Consider the following 20,902-nt stretch of genomic DNA (forward strand, 5'->3'; position numbering starts at 1 on the left):
CTTTTCGCTAGTTCTATTAGTTTAGTAACTTTAAAAATTTTTAGTAACTTTAAAATTTTTACGTAATATACTCTAATATACTCTAAGTACTATTCTATATATATATGATATTAATATATATTATTATTAATATATATATTATTATACGCTATATTAGAGTATTATCTATATAACTAATTTTATTAAATTATCTAATTTCGTAGTTAAATTTGAGTTAACGTTAATACTTATCGCTATAGAACCTTATCGTCGTAACGTTAATTATTAGAACTTTTCTTTTTTTATATATATTACTATTAAATTAATAGAACTAATAGAAAAGATTAGAATAGTTATTAAATCGACGGAATTTAGACGAATTTTAATTAGATTTACTAATTCGACGGATTTTATAATTTCCGCGATAAACGCGCGATTAGCAATTTCAAATTTTATAGAAACTTTTTAGATTTATAGATAATCTTAACTAGCTAACTATTATTATCGATTATAGCTATAATAATATATATAAATAAAGATCTATAAATTAAATTTATAAAGTTAAATTTTTCATTTTTCTAAGTTAAATAAAGTTGAATTTTTCTAAGTTAAATGAAATTTTAGTCTTAGTTCTAAGTTAAATCGAACTCTAATCGCTTACTATACGTTTTTAATTTACTTCTATTACTATAAAATTAATAAAGAAAATAAAATATCTAACTTTAAATTAAATCGAACTTTATTTACTTTTATATAATATTTAATTTACTTCTATTATTATAAATCGCTAATTAATTATATTCTTATCTAAAAAAGAAGTATTTACTTAATAATCTTATTTTTAATATACCTCGCTAATCGAGTAAGTTATCTTCTTAATAGATCGTTTAAGATTATAATTAATAGATTAATCTTATTAATAATTTAACTTAAGACTATATATAATTAATTATAAATAAAAATCTCGAAATATAGATATAGATTAATCTACTATTATTAGGGAATAAATCGTATATCGAATAATAATATTAGTAATATTATATGAATGAAATATTAACTATAAAGGTTGCTAAGTAATATATGTGTCGAAGTTATTAGAGTGTTAAGCCGCCAAGGAGCTAGCCCGAATAAAGCCTAGCGTAAGTCTAAAGAAGGAATGCCGGTTGAAATTATAATATTTATAATAATTAACTTTAAATCTTATTAATCGTTATATTAAAGATTAATTAAATTAGAAATTAAATACGTTAAAAGAAAGTATATAGATTATTCGAATTAGGCGAAGTTAGAGAAATACGTAATATATAATATTATTTATTATTATATTTACTTTTAAAAATATAATAATTAAATATTTTAAATTTAATATATTTAACTTATAAACGTATTCTATTATATAAATTTATATATTACTTTAAATTTCTTAGTAATATTACTATATAATTTTATTTTAATTTTAAATAATAAGATAAAAGCGAGGTTAATTTAAAGATATTTATTATTTTAGTAGATAGAAGAAAGCTATCTTTCTTATTAATAACTTAATTTCTATTATTATAAATAATCTTAGTTTTAAAAAACTTATTAAGAACTTAACTATTAAATTAAATAATATTCTTATTAAGAATATAAAGAATCGCTTTAAATATATAAAAATTAGCTATTTAATATAGATTAAAATTATTATAAATAGTATTAATTAGCTAAGTAATAAAGTCGTCTAATAGTTATTTAATAGATTAATTAATAGCTTTTTATTCTTTAAAGCTTATTAAGATATTATTATTTATATCTAATAATTTTTAAATAAATTTCTTTATATTAATCTAATCTTAATTAATAAAATTAAAGTTTTAAAGCTTTATATTTTTTATTAATCTAAGAATTTAAATATAATTTTAAAGATAGAATATCTTTAATATAGCTCGAGCGATACGATTTAATTTAATACTCTTAATAATTAAAAGAATTTAATAAAAGTTATTATAGAAGTATATAACTATATTATTAAAAGAAGTAGAGTTCTTTCGAGTATCTTAAAGTATATAATTAACGATCTCGATATCGTAGCGATTTTATATAGAGATCTTATTCTAGAAAATAAATTTAATTATTTCTAATAATTAAACTAAATTAGACTTTATCGATATATTATAATTAAATTAAATAATAATATTAAGAGAAATCTTAAAGTAAGAATAAGTAGTAATATTATTTTAAAGAAGAATAGAGGTAATATTAAATAAAGTTATAGTAATAACTATCTTAGAGTTATTTTATACTCTTTATAATATAATATTTTAAAGTATAATCTTATTAATATCTTTATAATTATTAAGAAAAAAGAATTTATAATTAAAATAAGAGATTATATTTTAAATAGCGTTAGCTATAATAATTTAATTATTATTAAAATTTATTTATATTTAATCTCAAGTATTAATTTAATAGCTATATTAGAAACAGTTCTTACGAGAGTTCTACGGGTCTCTGCGGGCAGGTATTTAGGTTTAAATAGAGGTGTCTAACTGTCAAGCGCAGACACCCCGAAATCATTTTTAGCTGAGTTGCTAACAAGCTATATACTTCGCGTAGAAGTCGATTTTAATTATTAATATAATATTATTTATAGTTTTATTAAATCGCGAGTAGATTAAAGCTAATAATAAGACTAATATTCTTTATAGAGCTAGTATTATTTTTCTTTAAGCGAATTTAAATTAAATAAAAATAGAAGTCTTCGATAATAATTTATTTATATTATATATTATTTAATAGAGAGAGAGTATAGTATTAAATTTAAAGAATATAAATAAGATTATTAGATAATTTAAATAAAGAATAATAAATATTAATTAAGAAATATACGTAAAGTACGAGAGAAGAATTAAATTATTTATAAATAAAAAAAGAAAAAATACGTCTAACGCGAAAAGTTTTAATAATTAAAAAAAGAATATTATATTAAAAAATATCGCGATATTTTAAAATTACTATTAGCGCGATAATCTTCTTATTCTATAACTTAAAATACTTTAATTTATTAAAGAAATTATTAAGAAAAAATATATCTAACGCGAAAAGTTTTAATATATAAAAAAAATTATATATTAAAAAAAATTATAATATTTTAATATTATTATTAGCGCGATAAGCTATTTATATTATACTTAAAGTATTTCTATTTAATAAAAAAGAAATTATTTATATATCTTAATTTATAATTATTTTATAGATTTAGAGAGTTATTAAGCTTATATTATAATAGAATTATTATAAAGAGATTTTATAAATAGTATTCTCTCTTTTAAATCGTTATTTTATTTAATATTTAATTTTATTTAATATTATTATAAAGTAAGTCTCTTACTATATAAATATTATAATAAAAAAAAAGAATATTATTATTTATTATATATAAGTCTTTAAAGAATATAGAATTTAATATATTTAAAAGAAGATATTATAGATAGAAGAGCTTTTTAGCGTTTAAATTAATATAGTATATTCTTTTAATAATATCTCTACGCCTCTAATATAAACTTTATTTAAATATATCTCGCTTATTTTTTTTAGATATATTATATCGATAGATTAATATAGAAGAAATCTTTTATTTATCTTTATTATTAACGCTTTTAATTTAATTAAAAGAAAACTATTAGCTTAATCTAATATTTATATTCTATATTAATTATATAAAATAAATTATTATTATTATTAAATATTATACTTTATTAATTTAAAAGATAAATAAATAATTATTTAATAGAAGAATTATAATTATATAATTTAAAGCTAAAAATCCTTTAATAGACTTTTATAGAGTCTATTTACTATATATCTTAATACTCTTAAATCTTATTTATCTAATCTAAATCTATATTATTCTAATTTATATTATTTTTATACTCTATTTAAAAATTAATTTAATTATTACTCTTATAAATATATTTAAAAATATATTTATAGATTTTAATATTAATATAAATCTTTATATTAATATAAGCGTTATATTTAATTAATAAATAGAGATTATAAAATATTATCTAATAATTCTATTTAAATTTATTATTTAATATCTTAATAGATCTATATTAATAATATATAAGATATTTAAAATTTAATTTAAAAACGATATAATCGCTAAAATTCTTCGAAAATTATTTATTATATATATTTTTATCTAAGTTCTAATAAGATAAAATAATATCTATTTTATTAATAGTATATTAGCTATAATTTCTATAAAGTATATATCTAATAATAATTATATAGAGATTAAGAAATAGATTTTAATTAGAGATCTTAATATTAATAGCGATATTTATCTTAGTAATATTAAAGAATTAATCTTTAAAATATAATATAATAAAAATATAAATATATAATAAATCTTATTTTTAAAATTTAATAATATAGATATAAATTAAAACTCGATTTATTACTTATAAAGTTAATTAGAATTAAAATTAATCGATATTTTAATTAATTATACTTCGCTTTTATAGAGATAAAATAAAAATTTTTTAAATAATATTATAGAGTTAATTAATAGAAATTATAACGTATAGTAGATTAAATTATATTAGAAGTATCTTTAAAGATTATAACTTATACTAATTATCTAATTAATATATTATCTAAAAAACTACTTTATTAAATAAGATAAGAAAAAGTTATTATATTATAATAGAGAATAAAAAGAATAAAAATATATCTATTATTTTTTTCTTTAGAATATTATTTATAAAGGTTTTTAGCTTTAATCTAAATACTCTAATAATTAAATTAGATTAATTAATAATGCGTTTATTAAATAGAAGATTTTTAATAATTTTAATTTATTTTAAATTATAGATAAAAGTTATAAAGAGATTTAATTAATCGAACTTAATAAATAGAATAATAGTATTTTAATAGAGTTATTTTATAAATTATAAATTTTCTTAATAGAAGAAAGAGAAAATAATATATTATTTATTAGTTTAATTATCTATAATAACTTTATTAATATAAATATTAATAATTACTTAATAGATATTAATTTAAATAATCTTCTAATTTATCTTTAATTAATAAAGTTTATTATTTTTAATAATTATATAGATATTATAGATAAAATATTATAATAATCTATTATAATAAAAAAGATAATTAAACTTATTAAAATAATTCTATATTATATATTTATAAAAAGTTAACGATTAATAGAATAGAAGAAATAAATAATATAGATCTATAATATAAGATAAGTGTTATTTATATAAAGCTATCTTAATTAATAGTTTTATTAATTTATAAAATAATTTTATTATTACTACGTCGATAGATAAGAAAACTCTTATTTAATATAATATTTATATTAGATATATTATTATATTATAACTATTTATTAAATAAGAAGATAATAGAGTAGTATAAGAGTATATAGATTAAATATTAATATAAAATACTAAATCTCTTATTACTTTAAATCTCTATTAAGATATTCTTAATCTTAGATAAATTAAGTAAATTATTTATATTACTCTTTTAAGCGATAGCAATTTTATCTAAAATAAAATAATTATAAATACGCGAATTATAATATTATAAATTCTTATAAAATAGCTTATAGTCTCGTATACTTAAATTAACCTTTAACTTTTTAGATATTAATTTAAAAATAATAATATATAAATTAATACTTTTAAAATTTATAATTATTTTATAATAAAGTATTTAATTAATATAATTATAATAGCTATATCTAGTAAAGTTAATATAAGAAATATAATTAAAAGAAAGTTATATTATATTATAAATTAATTTTAAATATTATTTATAATATAGATTTAGTTAAAGATCGATTTTTCGCTTTTTAAAGATATTAGAATAGATATATAAGTAGTAATTACTTTTTAAACTTTATATATATATATAAAGTGACTAAATAATTAATAGTAATCTATTATAAGATTATAGAAGTTATATTATTATACTAAACGCTATAGCGATAAAATTCTTTATAATTATTAATAAAATTTAAGGTCTCTAGCGTTAAAGAATAAAGAATTTAATTAATAATATACTCGCTAAGATTAATCAAATTATTTATACTTATTTCGACGCTCTTATAACTCTATTCTATATTATTTACTTCTTAATTAATATCTATTTTAAATATATTAACTTTAATCTTTTCGCTATCGTAGTATTATTTAATTATCTTATCTTTCTATAACGCTATATTATAGCTATTATAAATCTAATTTATAAAATTTAAATTATATTATATAGACTTTATAATATATAGATAATACGCGATATAATTAGCGAGCCTTATTAAAGACTAAGTAGAACTTAAATAAAAGTTAAAAGATAAGTTAAAAGATCGTAAGCTATCGAAAAAGTTATTATTAAAAAAGTCTAATAATAGATCTTATAATAGAGAGTCTTCGATAGCGTCTTTCTCTTATTTAGAAGCTTCTTCTTAATAATATTTAAAATTTAATATACGTTAAGAGACTTTAAAATAGAGTAATAAAGAATAAATAGAGAAGAAAAATGCGTTTTAGAAGATAGTATTATTAGATTAAAAGATATTATTATTAATTTAAAAGAAGTATATAAAGAAGAATATATTTATTTAAGCTCTTTTAAAGAATCTTCTAGAATATTTATAAGTAGTAGTAAATAGCTATTAAGCTCGCTTATAATCTTAATTATTAGTAATAATAAATTTATTAAGAAATAATTTAAGAGTATTAATAGAGGCTCTAAGAGATAGATAAAGAAATATATATATCTTAGATATTAAGTAATCTTTAAACGAGAGATATTAAAAATAATTATATTTATATTAATAAAATTAATAGAATTAATAGAATAGTAAAAGAATAATAATTATATAAATAGATAAAAGAATTATTATCTAATTCTAAACGCGTCTAATATAATTACTATAATTATTATATTTAAATATTAATTTAATTTACTAATAGTAGATTAAACTTTATTATTTTTATAGCGTTAGAAAGCGTATACTAAGCTCTATAATTTACGAAATCTAGAGAGATAGTTATTTTAGAGTATAAGACTTTTATATATAAATTTTTAATAAGAGAGACATAAGAGGGCTATTAAACTAACTTAGTCGATCTAATTAAAAAGCGTATAGAACTCGAATTAATAATTAACTATATATATAAATTTAAGATTTTCAAGCTTAGCTCTATCTTATTCTATTATATATATTAATAATTATTTATAAAAATTATAATTTTAAATTTAGAAAAAAAATTTTTTTTTAAAAAAATTTTTAAAAAAAAAAATAATCCTTTTTTTTTTTTTAAAAAAAAAAAAAAAAAAAAATATATTTTAAAAATTTTATAAATTTAAAAAAAAAAAAAAAAAAAAAAAAAAAAAAAAAAAAAAAAAAAAAAAAAAAAAAAAAAAAAAAAAAAAAAAAAAAAAAAAAAAAAAAAAATATTTAAAAAAAAAAAAAAAAAAAAAAAAAAAAAAAAAAAAAAAAAAAAAAAAAAAATATTTTAAAAAAAAAAAAAAAATTTAAAAAAAAAAAAAAAAAAAAAAAAAAAAAAAAAATAAAAAAAAAAAAAAAAAAAAATTAAAATAAATAAAAAAAAAAAAAAAAAAAAAAAAAAAAAAAAAAAAAACCCAAAAAAAAAAAAATTAAAAAAAAAAAAAAAAAAAAAAAAAAAAAAAAAAAAAAAAAAAAAAAAAAAAAAAAAAAAAAAAAAAAAAATTTTTTTTTTTTTTTTTTGGTTAAACGGGAGGGGGAGGGGGGAAAAAAAAAAAAAAAAAAAAAAATTTTTTTTTTTTTTTTTTTTTTTTTTTTTTTTTTTTTTTTTTTTTTTTTTAGCCGCTTTCGATCGCAGCAAGAATGACAGAACGCAGAACAGCCCATGGGCCTGGGCCTGATACCAAGGGTGGCGGCTTTAGAGGCGGACCAAAGCGGTGGACCGGCGGTGGGCCTGCGCCCGCAAGACACATACCATGGCCGGAGGTATGACATACTGAACCCCAAAGATAACGTAGCTTACAAGTCGCGTGTCAGATCTTTAAGCACCACATCTCCGTTGTCGAAGGCCATCTGAAGATGATTGACATGGTCCGGAAGCACACCGTCGAAGGATCGGGCAATTACCGCACGATCATGGGCTGTGTGGATCGAGCGAAGGAGATGCTACAAGTCTCGAAGCAGATCTCGAGAACGTTTGTATGGACACTTTGAGCTCATGATACAGTGGCTATATACTAACAAGAACTAGGTCCCACCATCGAACCATCGTGAGCAAGTGCCATTGGGATCTTCTTCCGCCTCTATGTATCCCGGATACTCGCCCGCGGATCATGAGTATGGAAAAGCGGCCGAGGAGTATGGCAAAGCTGCTGCGGAAGCCAGAGCTGAGGGTATAGAGCTGAAGCACCCAGATGCCGAATACGTAATTGGTCAGGCTAAAGGCGTTAAGAGAAGAACATTGGCGGGCATCCGGGAAGCGCAGGCTGCTAAGGGTAAGGCAAGTGGCAGTGGCAGTGGAAGTGGTAGGGGCTCAGGATCTGAGGGCCCTATGAAGCAGGAACCCAGAAAGTCGGCTACCGCGAACGGGAAAGCGAGTACTGAGAAGGTTCAAGAAGCCACTCTGGAAGGCGATAATCCATATTTCATCATCGACACCAAGCCTACGCCTGTCTACATACCAGGAATGTCCCTCCAATCTCTCAAACGAAGCGCCTGTCCTCCAGAAGCTCTCGAAGCTAAGAAGCATAAGAAAGCAAAGAACAGGCATGACGGCGACCTACCTAGAGGCGAAGACACGCAGGAGGCCAAGACCGAAGACATATCTGACCAGGTGGATGCGCGGATGAAGGAGAAGGAGAGAAAGCGGAAGATGAAAGAGGAGAAGAAGCGCAAGCGGGAATCAGAAGACGAGCCTGCCGTAGGGTCTGAGGATTTTCAGCCCGCTGTCGAAGCTTCTGCCAGCGCCGCAGAGGCGGAGAGCCCTAAGAAGAAGAAGGCTAAGCAGACTGAGGAAGAGGCGCTACCAGATCGGACTGCGTCGAAGAAGCGACTTGGCGAGGACAAGGGGGAAGCAGAGGATGGCGAGGGCAAGAAGAAGAAAAAGCGAAAGAAGAGTAAGGATTCGGCAACAGCTAGTGATGGATAAGCTCATTGTTGCTTTGAAGCCTGTAGCAAGAGTGATTTACTGGCTACCTTAGCATGTTCCTCGATTAAGTACCTTAGGAGTTAGGACTCTAGGAGAATGATGTACGTAGGTCCTTCTTGATCTACGGCAGGGTTTATGGATACTAAGAATTGGCGGCTGTACTTTATTAAAGCTTCTTTTGACCTATATATATGAAGATGAAGTAAGGTAAGATTTATACATGTAACTTGAAGCCGAATATCACGCATGTAGAACTAAGATACTGTACCTTACTAACTGTCAAGATATAAGATATCTAAATGTTGCGGAATGCTACTGTAGCTTCTCATTGCCTACTTTATCTATCTACGTCAGCTTTTATCTCCGCGTTATGTGTTACCTGCCCGATGATTTATGATTTATGATTTATGATTTATGATTTACTGCCCAACCTGCCTTTTTCTCCCTCTTCCTTCCTCACCCAATAAGCTCATTCCGTCGCCGCGCTTTTCCATTCATTTGCCTGTCTATCTCCAAAACATCAACGGCTGAATTCCTTGACGAATCATCATACTTTAGCGTTCGAGACAGCCCTGCATCTGCATCTTCTCAATCTCCGTACCCGCTCTTCCTCCGTATCCTCATCTGCTTACCGCGCTCCCCGTTGACTCCACTCGGGTTAAGTTTGCCTTTTCAGATCACAAGAACTTTTGAGAAGTACTTGGTCTTTTCTGAAACACTCTTCCCTGTGACGCCATCCAAGAACCTTGTACTCCACACGGGACAACCTTGCACCGTGCTCTCACTGGGACCTCTCAAAAGCAGGCTGCCGCTTCTCGAACCTCTTTTTCCACTGACACCATCCACAATGCTTTCGACTCCACCCAGGATAACCCTGCCTTTTCTGATCACTTGGACTTTTCAGAAGCGAATCTCTACCTTTTGAAACATTCCTCCCCGTTGATGCCATCCAGGTCTCGGATCCTGTTTGACTCCGCACACGAGAACGTTGAACACAAAGGCCTTCTAAAAGCAGAGCGTTGCTTCCGAAACATCTTTGTCCGCCGACAATTGCCGCCAATCCCAAACTTTCCGCTCTCTGGCCACATTGATCGCCATGGGCACAAGAGCAGAGCAGCTACAGACGCCATCAACAGCAATCAAAGAGACCAAAGAAAGCTCCGATCACAAGATGCCTCTCTCCCCAACCACTAAATCGCCGCCTCCATCCTCGAACCCGAACACAAACCCCGGTTCCAGTCCTGGTGCTGCAGGACAGTCCCGCTGGGTCCCAATGCCCTGCGAGCCAACCAGAATAAGCACCACGAGGAAAAACCCATCCATAGAAAGGTTCCTGGGCAGCTCTCATGGACATTTCGTGCGCGGCGTATTTTCCGCAACCAGCGACGGTTCATCCGCGCAAGGCTCAGGAACCGAAAGTGGACTTCCATCCGCTTCGAATCCCACACCGAAGTCATTCAGCCGCTCGACTGTTGAATCTTTACTTGCTGTGTTGAGTAAGATTGGAGTCTGGTACTTGAATATAATCACTGCACTTTTCGGGGTTGATGCTTGGGCAAGATTGATGCAGCGGACTGCAGAGATAATACCCAGCACTGAGAGTGCTGTAGCTGCAGCACCTCCGGATGTCATCAAGACTGTACCAATGCCACTGTTTCCAATCCGTGTATTCTACGGGAAGCCTCCTCCGTTTTCTCTTGAAGCACAAAAGCGCAAGATGCGCTGGAGATACCGTTGGTTTTTTGACCTTGCCCCGGAAATCATCCAGCAGCCAGATATCCAGCGCATCCAAGAGACCGTTCAACAGTATATTGATTTCATCGCCCCAGAGACGGAAGCAATTTCCGTGGAATTGTTGGCGCAAGGAGCTTTCAATCAAGCATACAATATTACTGCCGAGAACAAGGCTACAGGGTTTTGCAAGGAATACGTCTTCCGTGTTGCGCTACCTATCTATCCCCATTACAAAGTTGAGAGCGACGTCGCCACGACCGAATTCGTCAGGCATACGACTACTGTGCCTGTCCCCATCATTTACGCTTTCGATTCTTCTCCGAGCAACAAGCTTGGCTTCGAATGGATGCTTATGGAGAAGGTCAAAGGGGTATCACTCTACGACGTATGGGATACGATGGGGTACAGTACCAAGCAGGAGCTCACCAAAGTTGTTGCAAAGTGGATGGATCAGCTCTCGCGACTCAAATTCAACACAACTGGTTCTCTCTACTGCCGTCTAAGAGCTCGTCAGATGGAGTTCTACATGGGACCTACGTTACATAGCCGACTGTACGAAGGTGATAGGCTTCTGCATGACATTCACCGAGGACCTTTTGAATCACTCCTTGCCCTTTATGATGCAGTGCTCGATGCAACAGAGAGACACATTAATGATCCCAGACATAGCGCTCGTCTTGCGCTGGAAGCTGCGATGTCTGACGAAGAACCGTCGAGTTCGGAAGACGGATCATCTGATAATCCTCAGCAAGCTGGCCAGAAGTCTGAAGAAGAGATTTTGGATGAAGCAGACGAGGAGGACCGAAGGAATGAGCGACACTACGGCGTTACAGAGGTCAATCTATCGTGGCTACCCGAGGAGCTACGAACCTATAGGAATCTACTACCAAAACTGTGCCCGTCTACCCCCGAGCCGATGATTACAATGCTCACGCACCCTGATCTTTCGACCCCAAACATTTTCGTCAACGAATCTGGCGTACCAGTGGCTCTGATAGACTGGGAAAGAGCTCGGATCGAGCCAACTGCCCTTTTCAACGCCTTGCCACAATTCTTGACCAATGACTTCGGTAACGACCCAGACTACTTCTACGTCCCTACAGGGCCTACGATTAGCGGCGAAAAAAAGCGACCTAAGGTCTACTTCTACGGGGATGACCATCTGGCACGAATAAGGGGCCAGAGTGAAAAGACCTATACGCAGGTCATGGGCAGGATTCAGAAGACCCACCTTCGCGCACTCTATCAAGAAGAGCTGAAGCGATTGCAATCTCCGATATGCAAGGCCTTGAATCGAGACCCAGAGAGCTTAGAGCAGCAGCTGATCAGCCGAATCTACTGGCCAGACAATGCACCGCCTAACTCTGCTACCGACTGGGCGGTAGAGCATCTTGGCGAGTCAATCCTGGCTGACTCGAATCAGGAGCACGCTAATGAAGACGAAGAGGAGCTCGAGGAAGGCGGAGAAAAACGAGATGCATAACGTTGTAGATAACACAACGGTTAACACTATTGGTACCTAATGCCCTCCGTGTAAACCAATCTCCAATCATTAGCAAGTGATCATACGCCCATTCTTCGGTTTCTAATCCCTCTATTCTGCAAAAATGTTGCTGTGCCGAGCTCGTTTGCCTTTCATTGGTCTTCGTACTTCGCCCAGGATAAGTCTAAAAAGCCTCATAGGGAAGACCCAGGGCCGGACTGGTGCGCAGAACCTTGGGGGTTAAGCAGCCGCTCTACATTATTCCGATCCTACCTCACGTTTCACTCTGCATATTTATGGACGGACATGAGGCAATAATGACTCATGAGAACTCCTGATTGTATGCATATGCCGGAACATTAAGGGCGCTCAGCCAAGCGACCTGCATGTCGCCGTCCGACTCTCCATCTCAAACGGGCAGCTGTTTGAGACAGGATCAACAGACATTGAGGTAATCGGTTGGGTTCCTTGCCGCTGCCTTGGGCAAAATACATGCGTGTTTCAAGTTAGATAGTTGACATATGGACAGTCTTGGAGGGTCCCAGTTGTGAAACGTTGGGGACATCGAGCCGTGCATTCGGTCGTGCTCGTGATCCTACAAGCCAACCTCTGATCAAATGTTGCGGCTTCCCCTCCCTTACCCCCCAAAATCTCTCCCTCTTCTCGATAATTCCAACCCTCATCTTTCGAGGAAACCCCCTCCGATCCTTCCCAAGCCTCACTGTTTGTTTACATCCAGACCCTTGCACTTTGCCAAATCATGGCTGCCCTCAACACAAAAAGCCGCGCAAATTACGAGGAGTGGCTTGAGAGCATCGACGATAACGACCTGAAAAGCTTTGTCTTCGCTAACACCGCTCTCGAAGTCGAGTTCGGATCTGACGATTTCAAGCTCGTCTATTCTGGCGTATGCCCAAATCTATCGTCCCCCCACCCCCACAAAAGCTCACACACTGACATCAACATCGACCAGGTATCCGAAGGCGAACCGGTAGACTGCCACATGATCGAAGCCCGCGTGAACGGCAAGACGAAGGACAAACAGCTCAAGAAGTTTGTCAAGACCACCGGATCGCTAGCCAAGATCCGGACCTGTTTGGCATTCGCGCTCTTCCCGAGGGCCACGGCGGACTACTGCTTGGGCAATTACGTGCGGGAGGCGCTGCAGGCAAGCCCGGTCAAGGGCGAGGCCGTCGTGAACAAGGTGCACGTCCAGCTGAGTCCGAGCGTGACATGGGAGGGCGATCAACCCTTGGCCGAGGTCGGCACCCCGCCCTTTGTCTTCGAGAAGATCCCGTTCCCCGGACACAAGGTGGACGGTACCACCAGGGGGTGCGATAAGTGAGTAAGGTAACTAGGCCGGATTTGGACTGCAACCGAGGCCTCGAGGAGTGGGAGGGTAATTTTCTGAAGGAAATCTAGGCTAGAGTAGATGAGATGCCTGAGCGATGTGCTTGGCTAGTGAATAATGGTGGTAAGGGCATTAAGTCGGCGACATGGTAATCAAGTAGCATGCGATAGACGGAAATGTAGCCATTCAATGCTGGAGAAGCTATGTCCAAATCCGGCCTAGTTACCTTACTCACTTCTTGCACCCCCTGGTGGTACGGTGGTTTCGAAGAAGGACAGGGACAAGAAGTGAAAGTGGTCGCGGGAAGCGGCGGCGGCGGCGGCTCTTCCCGGTGGGACGCGGCACGGAGCGCGCGGAACCCGGGCGGCATCGCCATCTGGTGTGGGAAATCAGCGCGCGCCGTGGATACGGTGGGATGGGGATTGCTCCATGTCGATGGGGTTAGAAGCTATGCATGCGACAGTTCTTACCCGTAGGAAGGGGCGTTTGCCGTAAGGACGATGGATTGTGATCTGATCGGAAGCTATGCGTGCGACATTCTGACTTGTTCGAAGGGGATGTTGCCGCTGGACGGGGATATGTTGATGTAATGTAAAGCTATGCTTGCATGCATCGTCAGATAGGGATATTACCGCTGGAATAGAATGTTTTAGTATATTTAGAAGCTACGCATGCATCGTCAGATAGGAAGATTATCGCTAGACGAGGATATTTTAACATAATCAGACGAAGTTTTAACTCATTCGAAGGGAATATTACCGCTGAAAAGAGATATCTAAATATATTTCAAAGCCACACATACGCGATTAAAAAAAAAACATCACCGCCAATCCCGTCCCCTTCACCAAACATCTCACCTACCTTACAAACTATAAATCATCCTCCCTAAAAGAAACAACCACCGCGAAACAATCTAGACTTCAACCCCACACACGCATAACCACTCGACCTATAAACCCTCCCCCCTCCCCCCTCCCACTTCCACCCATCCCAAGCTCCTCCTCCTCACCACCATCAAAGCGTGCTAGACTCAAACATCCTACCCGTAACCTTTCCCCGGGACCAACTTCGGCGGAGCCTGACTCTGCGTCCGTTATCGATCAAATGGGCCCTGTGATCTGGCGAGGGGGATGGGGATGGGGACGGTACGGCGAGGGGGAGATGTTGGGAGGGGGGAGGGGATTAGGAGCTTGATTTGGGCTTTTAGGGAGGGGTGAGTGCTGTGGGAAGGATGCGTGAATGTTGAGGGTTTGATTCCTGGAGGTTCGGCCCAGGTTTAAGCTTCTCGCGCCTCAGAGTGCTGTAATGTCAAAGGTAGTGACCGGAACGTGTCTGCAAGGTCAAGTTCGAAGATCGTGATTCTACACCTATCATCTACCAAGCAGCGCCGGCGTCAAAATCAAACCTCGTCAGCTCCTTCCCCGCATCTTCGACGTCCTTCTTCGCCTTCATGCGCATGTAGAATATGGGGCAATCCTTGCTGGAGCAGATGACCTCGTTGTGCAAACTCCCCTGGCACCGCTGGCACTGCGTCCATAATCTGCCGAACCGTATCTCCAACTCGCTGACTTTGGTGAGGGTCTTTGTGTACAGCTCTCCTGTCCTGGGCCGGCAATTGCTGCAGACAGCCCCCGCCATTTCCTCTTTGCCAACAAGCGGCTTCTTACAACCCATACAGGTTTGGGTCTTTTTGGCGAATTTCATCAGACCACCCAGCGTAGGTGCAGCGACCGAGATCGACCGAGTATGTTCGCCGGTGAGGAGCTGCCCGGCTTTCTTCTCGCCCAGTATCGGGTCGAAGATCCTGCCAAGTGGCTTGGCAAGCTGATTGTCGAGGTAATACTTCGTATCAATGGGGATGTTGTTCTCAAGGACGAAGATTGGGTCTTCGCTCCTCTCGTAGTTCTTGGCGCCACCGGCACCCTTGACGATAACGTAGGCTACACGATCGCCGAGTGTGGGAGCTGAGCCGGCGTCTCGCTTCTTCATTCGATCGGCAAGCTCGACATGAGCTTGTTTGTTGGCGTAGTCGGATTTTGAGAGAGCTTTCGTGATGACGAGTTTGGACATATCGACCTTGTTTTGAAGAAGGTCGGAGATGGTGTCTTTGACATAACTAGAAAAAGAAATAACATCATCAGCGTGGCTATGGGCAGACAAGGCCAGGTGAGGTACATACTCTTGCGCGCCCTGCACGTCTTGGTCGATCAGGATCTTGTGGAGGATGGTTTCAATGACGTTCTGAACCAGGCGGCAGTTGTCTCTGCGTACAGTCTCAATGCCCTTGCTGTCCATCTTGTCGAACTTCTCCGGGGTCGTCCAGTACAGACCAGCGTAGCGCTTCTTGTTGATGAGCAAGTACGGGAAGTAGACTTTCTCGAACTCCAATTTAATTGGCTTGATGAACTTATCAGAGACATATGTTGCAGCGTCCCGACCAAGGTCCATGGTTTTCTCTAGGTCCTTGGGTCCAAACTTGACCATGACTGAGTCGGTATCACCATAGATGACCTGCGCATCATGAGAGTATCCGTTGGCTATGGTATACCGCTTCTCGACTTCCTCCTTTGTCCTCTCAATCATCTGCCTCCCGTAGCTGGTCGTACTACTGGCAATGGCGAGACAGGGTAATTTTCCGACTGTGGCTCCGGTAATACCGTATACACTGTTCGCACTGACCTTTAAAGCCAGCTGTCGACCATTAAGCACAGCCTTTTTGAACGTATCAGTCTCAACGGCCAACTCTTTCTTGGCTCGTTTTCTCGCTCCCAGCAACTCCTCGAGAATCTGCGTCAGCAGGCCTTTCCGGATCTTTGAGGTGCAGAACATGTCACCGTTGGGAGTGACAATATAGTCCTCATCTTTGACCAGATGCAACTTTTCGACACTCGCCTTGTTGAGCAAGGTAGTATAGCAAAGATTGTGAGCTTGTATGATACTAGGATATAGGGAAGCGAAATCAAGCGTTGCGATCGGAACATCATAATAGCCTCTTGTGGGCTCGATGACGGTAGCACCTTCGTATTGTTCATCGGATGCGTCACTTCGTAAATTGGGGATGACCAGGTGCTGTTCCAAAGCTTTCCGGAAGAGTTGGCTTATGAATTTGACCTGCTGTCCTCTTGCAAGCAAGTAATTGAACGGGACACCTGTGACTCTGGCCATCTCTGTATAGTTGACTAGACACATGAGCTTGTCCATCAGCCGTTGTGGCAGAAAGGCATCTTTCAGGCAGTAGACAGCCAGACGCCGTCGGGATTCTGGTGTTCCATTGAAAAGCTCAGTAATCATTGTGTGGTGGACATCTTCTTTTTGCTCTCCCAAGAAATGTGAACAGACCGAGTTGAGGGTATAGCTTCGTAGCTGGTGGTCGCGCTGAATGAGCTGAAGCAAGTCCAGTTGCAAACGACCATTGGTGTTTGTAGCTTTCGTGTCTCGGTTGCCCATCTGCTTACTAGAAAAGTTCGTCTCTTTTGCATGTGACTGGATACCCTTCAGCCTGGTCCAGTAAGGGAACTTGATACATTTGAGGTGCTTTGCTCGATCGAGAAGATATGGAAAGTCGAAGTTGGCGATGTTGTAGCCTATGATGACATCTGGGTCGACCTGCTCCAGGAAGTCTCTCCATGCCATGAGCATCTTGTCCTCTGCGCCAAACTCGAAAATTTGGGTATTGACAATCAGACTACAAGTATCGAGACAGAATACGTTACGAACAAAAGGTTTCTGTTCTCCATATCTTGTCACGACATTCGCGATTTGGATGACAGGATCTTGGTTGGCTTCTGGGAAGACGCCCTTACGGCCAGCACACTCAATATCAAAGGAAAGGATTCGCAGTGGAGCCATCTTCGCCCATTCGCCGTCGTTGTGGTGAGCTATTAGATCTCGATAATGCACATATGCCTCTATTTGACAATTTGAATGCCGGTCTCGATGAGGGATCATGTGGTATTTTGACTGAGGAGCTTCCACCCAAGACATTCCTGTAACCTGTATTTTGTTAGGTAGGGGTTGCGCAGCCTTCTAGAGGGCTTACTCCAGTGTCGATCATGAACCGTAAAACATATTGTATGCTGTCAAATGTCAAGATACCACCATCCACACCCTTCCACATCTGTTTGTAGTTCATGTTCCCGCTCTCAATCGTGGTCCGCAACTTATTGATATGTTTTGGATCCGTGACTGTGATCTTCAAATACGGACTCTTCTGATTGCCTTGGAAGCCGAACAAATTCTCCCTCATCGACATTTGAACCGAATGTATTACCGGCTGGTGCTGCGCCAACTGGGTTTCCAGGTAGGCTTTGAAGCCGTCAATGTCTTTCTGTACGAAACTGACTGGGGCTGCGACATAGAGGTAGTGGAGAAAGTCGGTGACATGGAGAAGTACAGAGTGACCGGTCTGTCACCATCCAGTATTAGCAGGGCTTTTGCAGGGTACTGGAAGGTTCCTACCTCTGTGACCCCAAACAATTTGACGGTCGTCCTTCCTCCATGTAGTGTACCTTCTTCCGCCTCGATCTGCTGAAAGCAGAGACTGTCCCTCTCCTCATCAAAGTCATCCAAGCTCGGACGATCCCACTGCTGGTCCTTCTCGGAATTCTGCTGCTTGAGGCCGCTGATATCCTGAGTCAGTTTCTCCAGGTACTCTTCTTCAAACTGACTCTTAGGCTGGCTCGATCCATTCTTGAGGCCGTTCTGGCTGAGCTTGAGTTTCTTCGAGGGCGAGGATCCTACTTCGATTTTCCTTCTCTTTGCGGTGTTGGGGGACGATATCGTAGGATTGACATTGCGATGAGCTTTGGTAGAGTCTGCCAATGCCCTCTTCGGCGGCGGAAGAGTGGCAACAGGCATTGTGAAGGTCTTTTTACCGGTCGAGAAGTCTGTATTGCTGTAGCGTAGCTGGACGATGCTTTTTGGCGGAAGTGGGGCGCGTCACCAAAAAGCGCGTCGGAGTTTAAGTACGTGAGTCCATAAGGCTGAGAGCCATTAATAGAATGTATCAACACGATTGGCAGTCTCCAACTCAAGTTTCTTTCAATCATCATATCATCATAGCTAATGACCAAGGTAGTGGTTCGCTTCTGATATGTAAGACCGGTCAAGCCTTAGGTAAGACTCTCCTCTTGTTGCATGGGAACCATGCCCTCACAAGTGCTACTTTTTCTGGCGGCAACGCATCGACTATTCCAGCTTCATCAGATTGCAGGGATGTGAACACCCCAAAGGTACATAGAACGTCTATTGAATGACTTGCGCCCTATCCAAGGTGGCCGTTGTAGAAAGTTCCACAAAACTTTCAACTCCTATGCCAATGCATTACCGTCCTCGCTATGCTTCGAACAAAACCAAACATCGAAAGCTTTTCAACACCTTAACCCGTTGCCCACAGGTGAGATCTCAGAGAAAATACTCCAATTTGGTCACCAATGGCCTGCTCAAAAGATCCCGCTTGCTGCCTGTCGTTCCGTTTGTCGTCTGTAAATTGCCAATGTCACACCAATTCTTAATGTCCTGCGATTTACCTTAGCATATGTCATAACAGTACTTGAACATTTGGAACTTACTATGCAGCTCAAGTACCGACACCAGTGGCACGTCTTCGGGTCTGCTTTGTAGAAATTCTTCAAAAGCACAATGAAGACAACAAATGCGCCTATCAATGCAGCTGCCCGCACCAGCCACCATGCCCACCATAGCGGCTTGCGACCCTTGAAAAATGCCACTGGTTCTTTCACGAAAGCTTTTATGTCGCCATTGTCGGCTAATTTCCGTGCCTGCTGAACAGAGGCATAAGGGGGAAGGTCTGCACCAACCCGTTGCCGTAGAATTTCTGGTGAATGTATTAAACAGATACCCAAGACTAAGCCCATGAGAAAACCTCCTATGTGCGAGAAATTGTCCAGTCCAGGCAAAAGCCCCAAGGCAAACGATATTACGATATCGAACATCAGCCAAGCAAGATCTATCCATGGTGATTGACGCTCTTCCCAGTGGTAGAGGAGGTCCAAAAGCATGATAGCAATGATACCGAAGAGAGAGCCCGAAGCACCGGTTGACGCTATGCCTTGTGGAGCGAAATTACCGCCAAGTATAAAGCCGAAGATCCCACTGCTGAGGTAGATGATAAGGAATCGTATCGAGCCAATCAGTATCTCAATCTCTTTTCCAAGTAGAATCTGCAGTAACATGTTGAATGCGATGTGTATGAATCCAGCATGTAGGAACATAGGAATGATGAAGCGGAACCACTGGTTTGGAGGGTTGCTTTTTGTGTAGGCTTTATCGTGAAAGCCGCAAAGATTGTTCAATTGACACTGATTGGAAGAATCGTCTAGGGAGGTGGATGTCGTGTTGGGACACGGCCAGTCGATTGTTGTGTCCAGACCTTCAGATGTCTGGCGCATACAGGGAACATAGCGGGCGCCCATGTTGATGAGGACATAAGGGGAAGGGCCAATCATAGGGTTGAAGGATGGGTGGATTTCGATAGGGGTTTTGGTGAGAACACCTGAAAACGTCAGATCCGAGCCAGCGGCGTAGAAGGGACTGAACGCACCATTCCTCACAAGCTCCGCGATGAATACACACACCTGAATCAGGGTCAAGGTGTATACAACCCATGGTATCTTCCCACCACCAAAGAATCCTTGCTTCCTCCTCCTTCGGGCGGCGTTTTGGGTCGGTCTGTCGATAATGGCAGGATCGTGAGGCAGTGGATCATGCAACATCTCCGAACTCCCTTTGCTCGGATGTTGTCGTAGAGGGATGTCGTCTGAGTATGTATTTGGCTCGGTCTCTCGGCCTCCGCCACCGGAGGCGTAGTAGGGAGAGGGTATGCTTTGCTGACTTTGGTCGGCATAAGGTCGATAGCTTGTGTCTTCGTAGGGGGATGATATCTGAGGCGGTGATGGCTGCGTAGGATGGGAGGCGTAGGTGGCATAAGGGTCCAAAGGGAGACGTGGCGGAGGAGCATTGTAGCGTTGTCCATTCCCCGGGGACGGAGATGGGTTATAGTATTCGTTAGCTGCCATGCTGAGGAGTCATGAAATGTTCGTCAGTTGCTCTAATTCCGCTCGCTTCGAAAGAAGGTGGTCAAGGGCAGTGCCTTGTTCTCGGCTGCATCAGCAGAAAGAGGGTTATTGTAGCTCTTCACGAGAGCTATCAGGAGTCAACGTGCAG

The 20,902-nt window shown here is 37.0% G+C and overlaps 5 protein-coding genes across 5 annotated transcripts; 3 read left to right on the forward strand and 2 right to left on the reverse strand.

Annotated features, from left to right (window-relative positions):
- Positions 1–7,864: 7,864 nt before the first annotated feature.
- Positions 7,865–9,149, forward strand: HO173_009959 (uncharacterized protein; the record flags this gene model as incomplete). The annotated part of the gene is made up of 3 exons (XM_037311846.1): positions 7,865–7,987; positions 8,039–8,200; positions 8,253–9,149. 3 exons carry the CDS (start codon positions 7,865–7,867, stop codon positions 9,147–9,149), a joined length of 1,182 nt encoding a protein of 393 aa, XP_037161308.1.
- A 1,096-nt stretch (positions 9,150–10,245) lies between these two features.
- On the forward strand, positions 10,246–12,366 carry HO173_009960 (uncharacterized protein; the record flags this gene model as incomplete). Its single annotated transcript, XM_037311847.1, has 1 exon — positions 10,246–12,366. The coding sequence occupies one exon, from the start codon at positions 10,246–10,248 to the stop codon at positions 12,364–12,366; it is 2,121 nt and encodes a 706-aa protein (XP_037161309.1).
- Positions 12,367–13,126: 760 nt separating this feature from the next.
- HO173_009961 (uncharacterized protein) lies at positions 13,127–13,711 on the forward strand (the record flags this gene model as incomplete). The annotated part of the gene is made up of 2 exons (XM_037311848.1): positions 13,127–13,273; positions 13,340–13,711. 2 exons carry the CDS (start codon positions 13,127–13,129, stop codon positions 13,709–13,711), a joined length of 519 nt encoding a protein of 172 aa, XP_037161310.1.
- Positions 13,712–15,091: 1,380 nt separating this feature from the next.
- On the reverse strand, positions 15,092–18,574 carry HO173_009962 (uncharacterized protein; the record flags this gene model as incomplete). The annotated part of the gene is made up of 4 exons (XM_037311849.1): positions 15,092–15,833; positions 15,897–17,710; positions 17,757–18,122; positions 18,176–18,574. The coding sequence occupies 4 exons, from the start codon at positions 18,572–18,574 to the stop codon at positions 15,092–15,094; spliced, it is 3,321 nt and encodes a 1,106-aa protein (XP_037161311.1).
- Positions 18,575–19,120: 546 nt separating this feature from the next.
- On the reverse strand, positions 19,121–20,754 carry HO173_009963 (uncharacterized protein; the record flags this gene model as incomplete). The annotated part of the gene is made up of 3 exons (XM_037311850.1): positions 19,121–19,234; positions 19,288–20,231; positions 20,280–20,754. The coding sequence occupies 3 exons, from the start codon at positions 20,752–20,754 to the stop codon at positions 19,121–19,123; spliced, it is 1,533 nt and encodes a 510-aa protein (XP_037161312.1).
- Between the last annotated feature and the right edge of the window lie 148 nt (positions 20,755–20,902).

Source organism: Letharia columbiana, assembly GCF_014066305.1.
Source record: "Letharia columbiana isolate WasteWater2 chromosome Unknown Sc0000044_s0, whole genome shotgun sequence".
NCBI classification, from domain to species: domain Eukaryota; kingdom Fungi; phylum Ascomycota; class Lecanoromycetes; order Lecanorales; family Parmeliaceae; genus Letharia; species Letharia columbiana.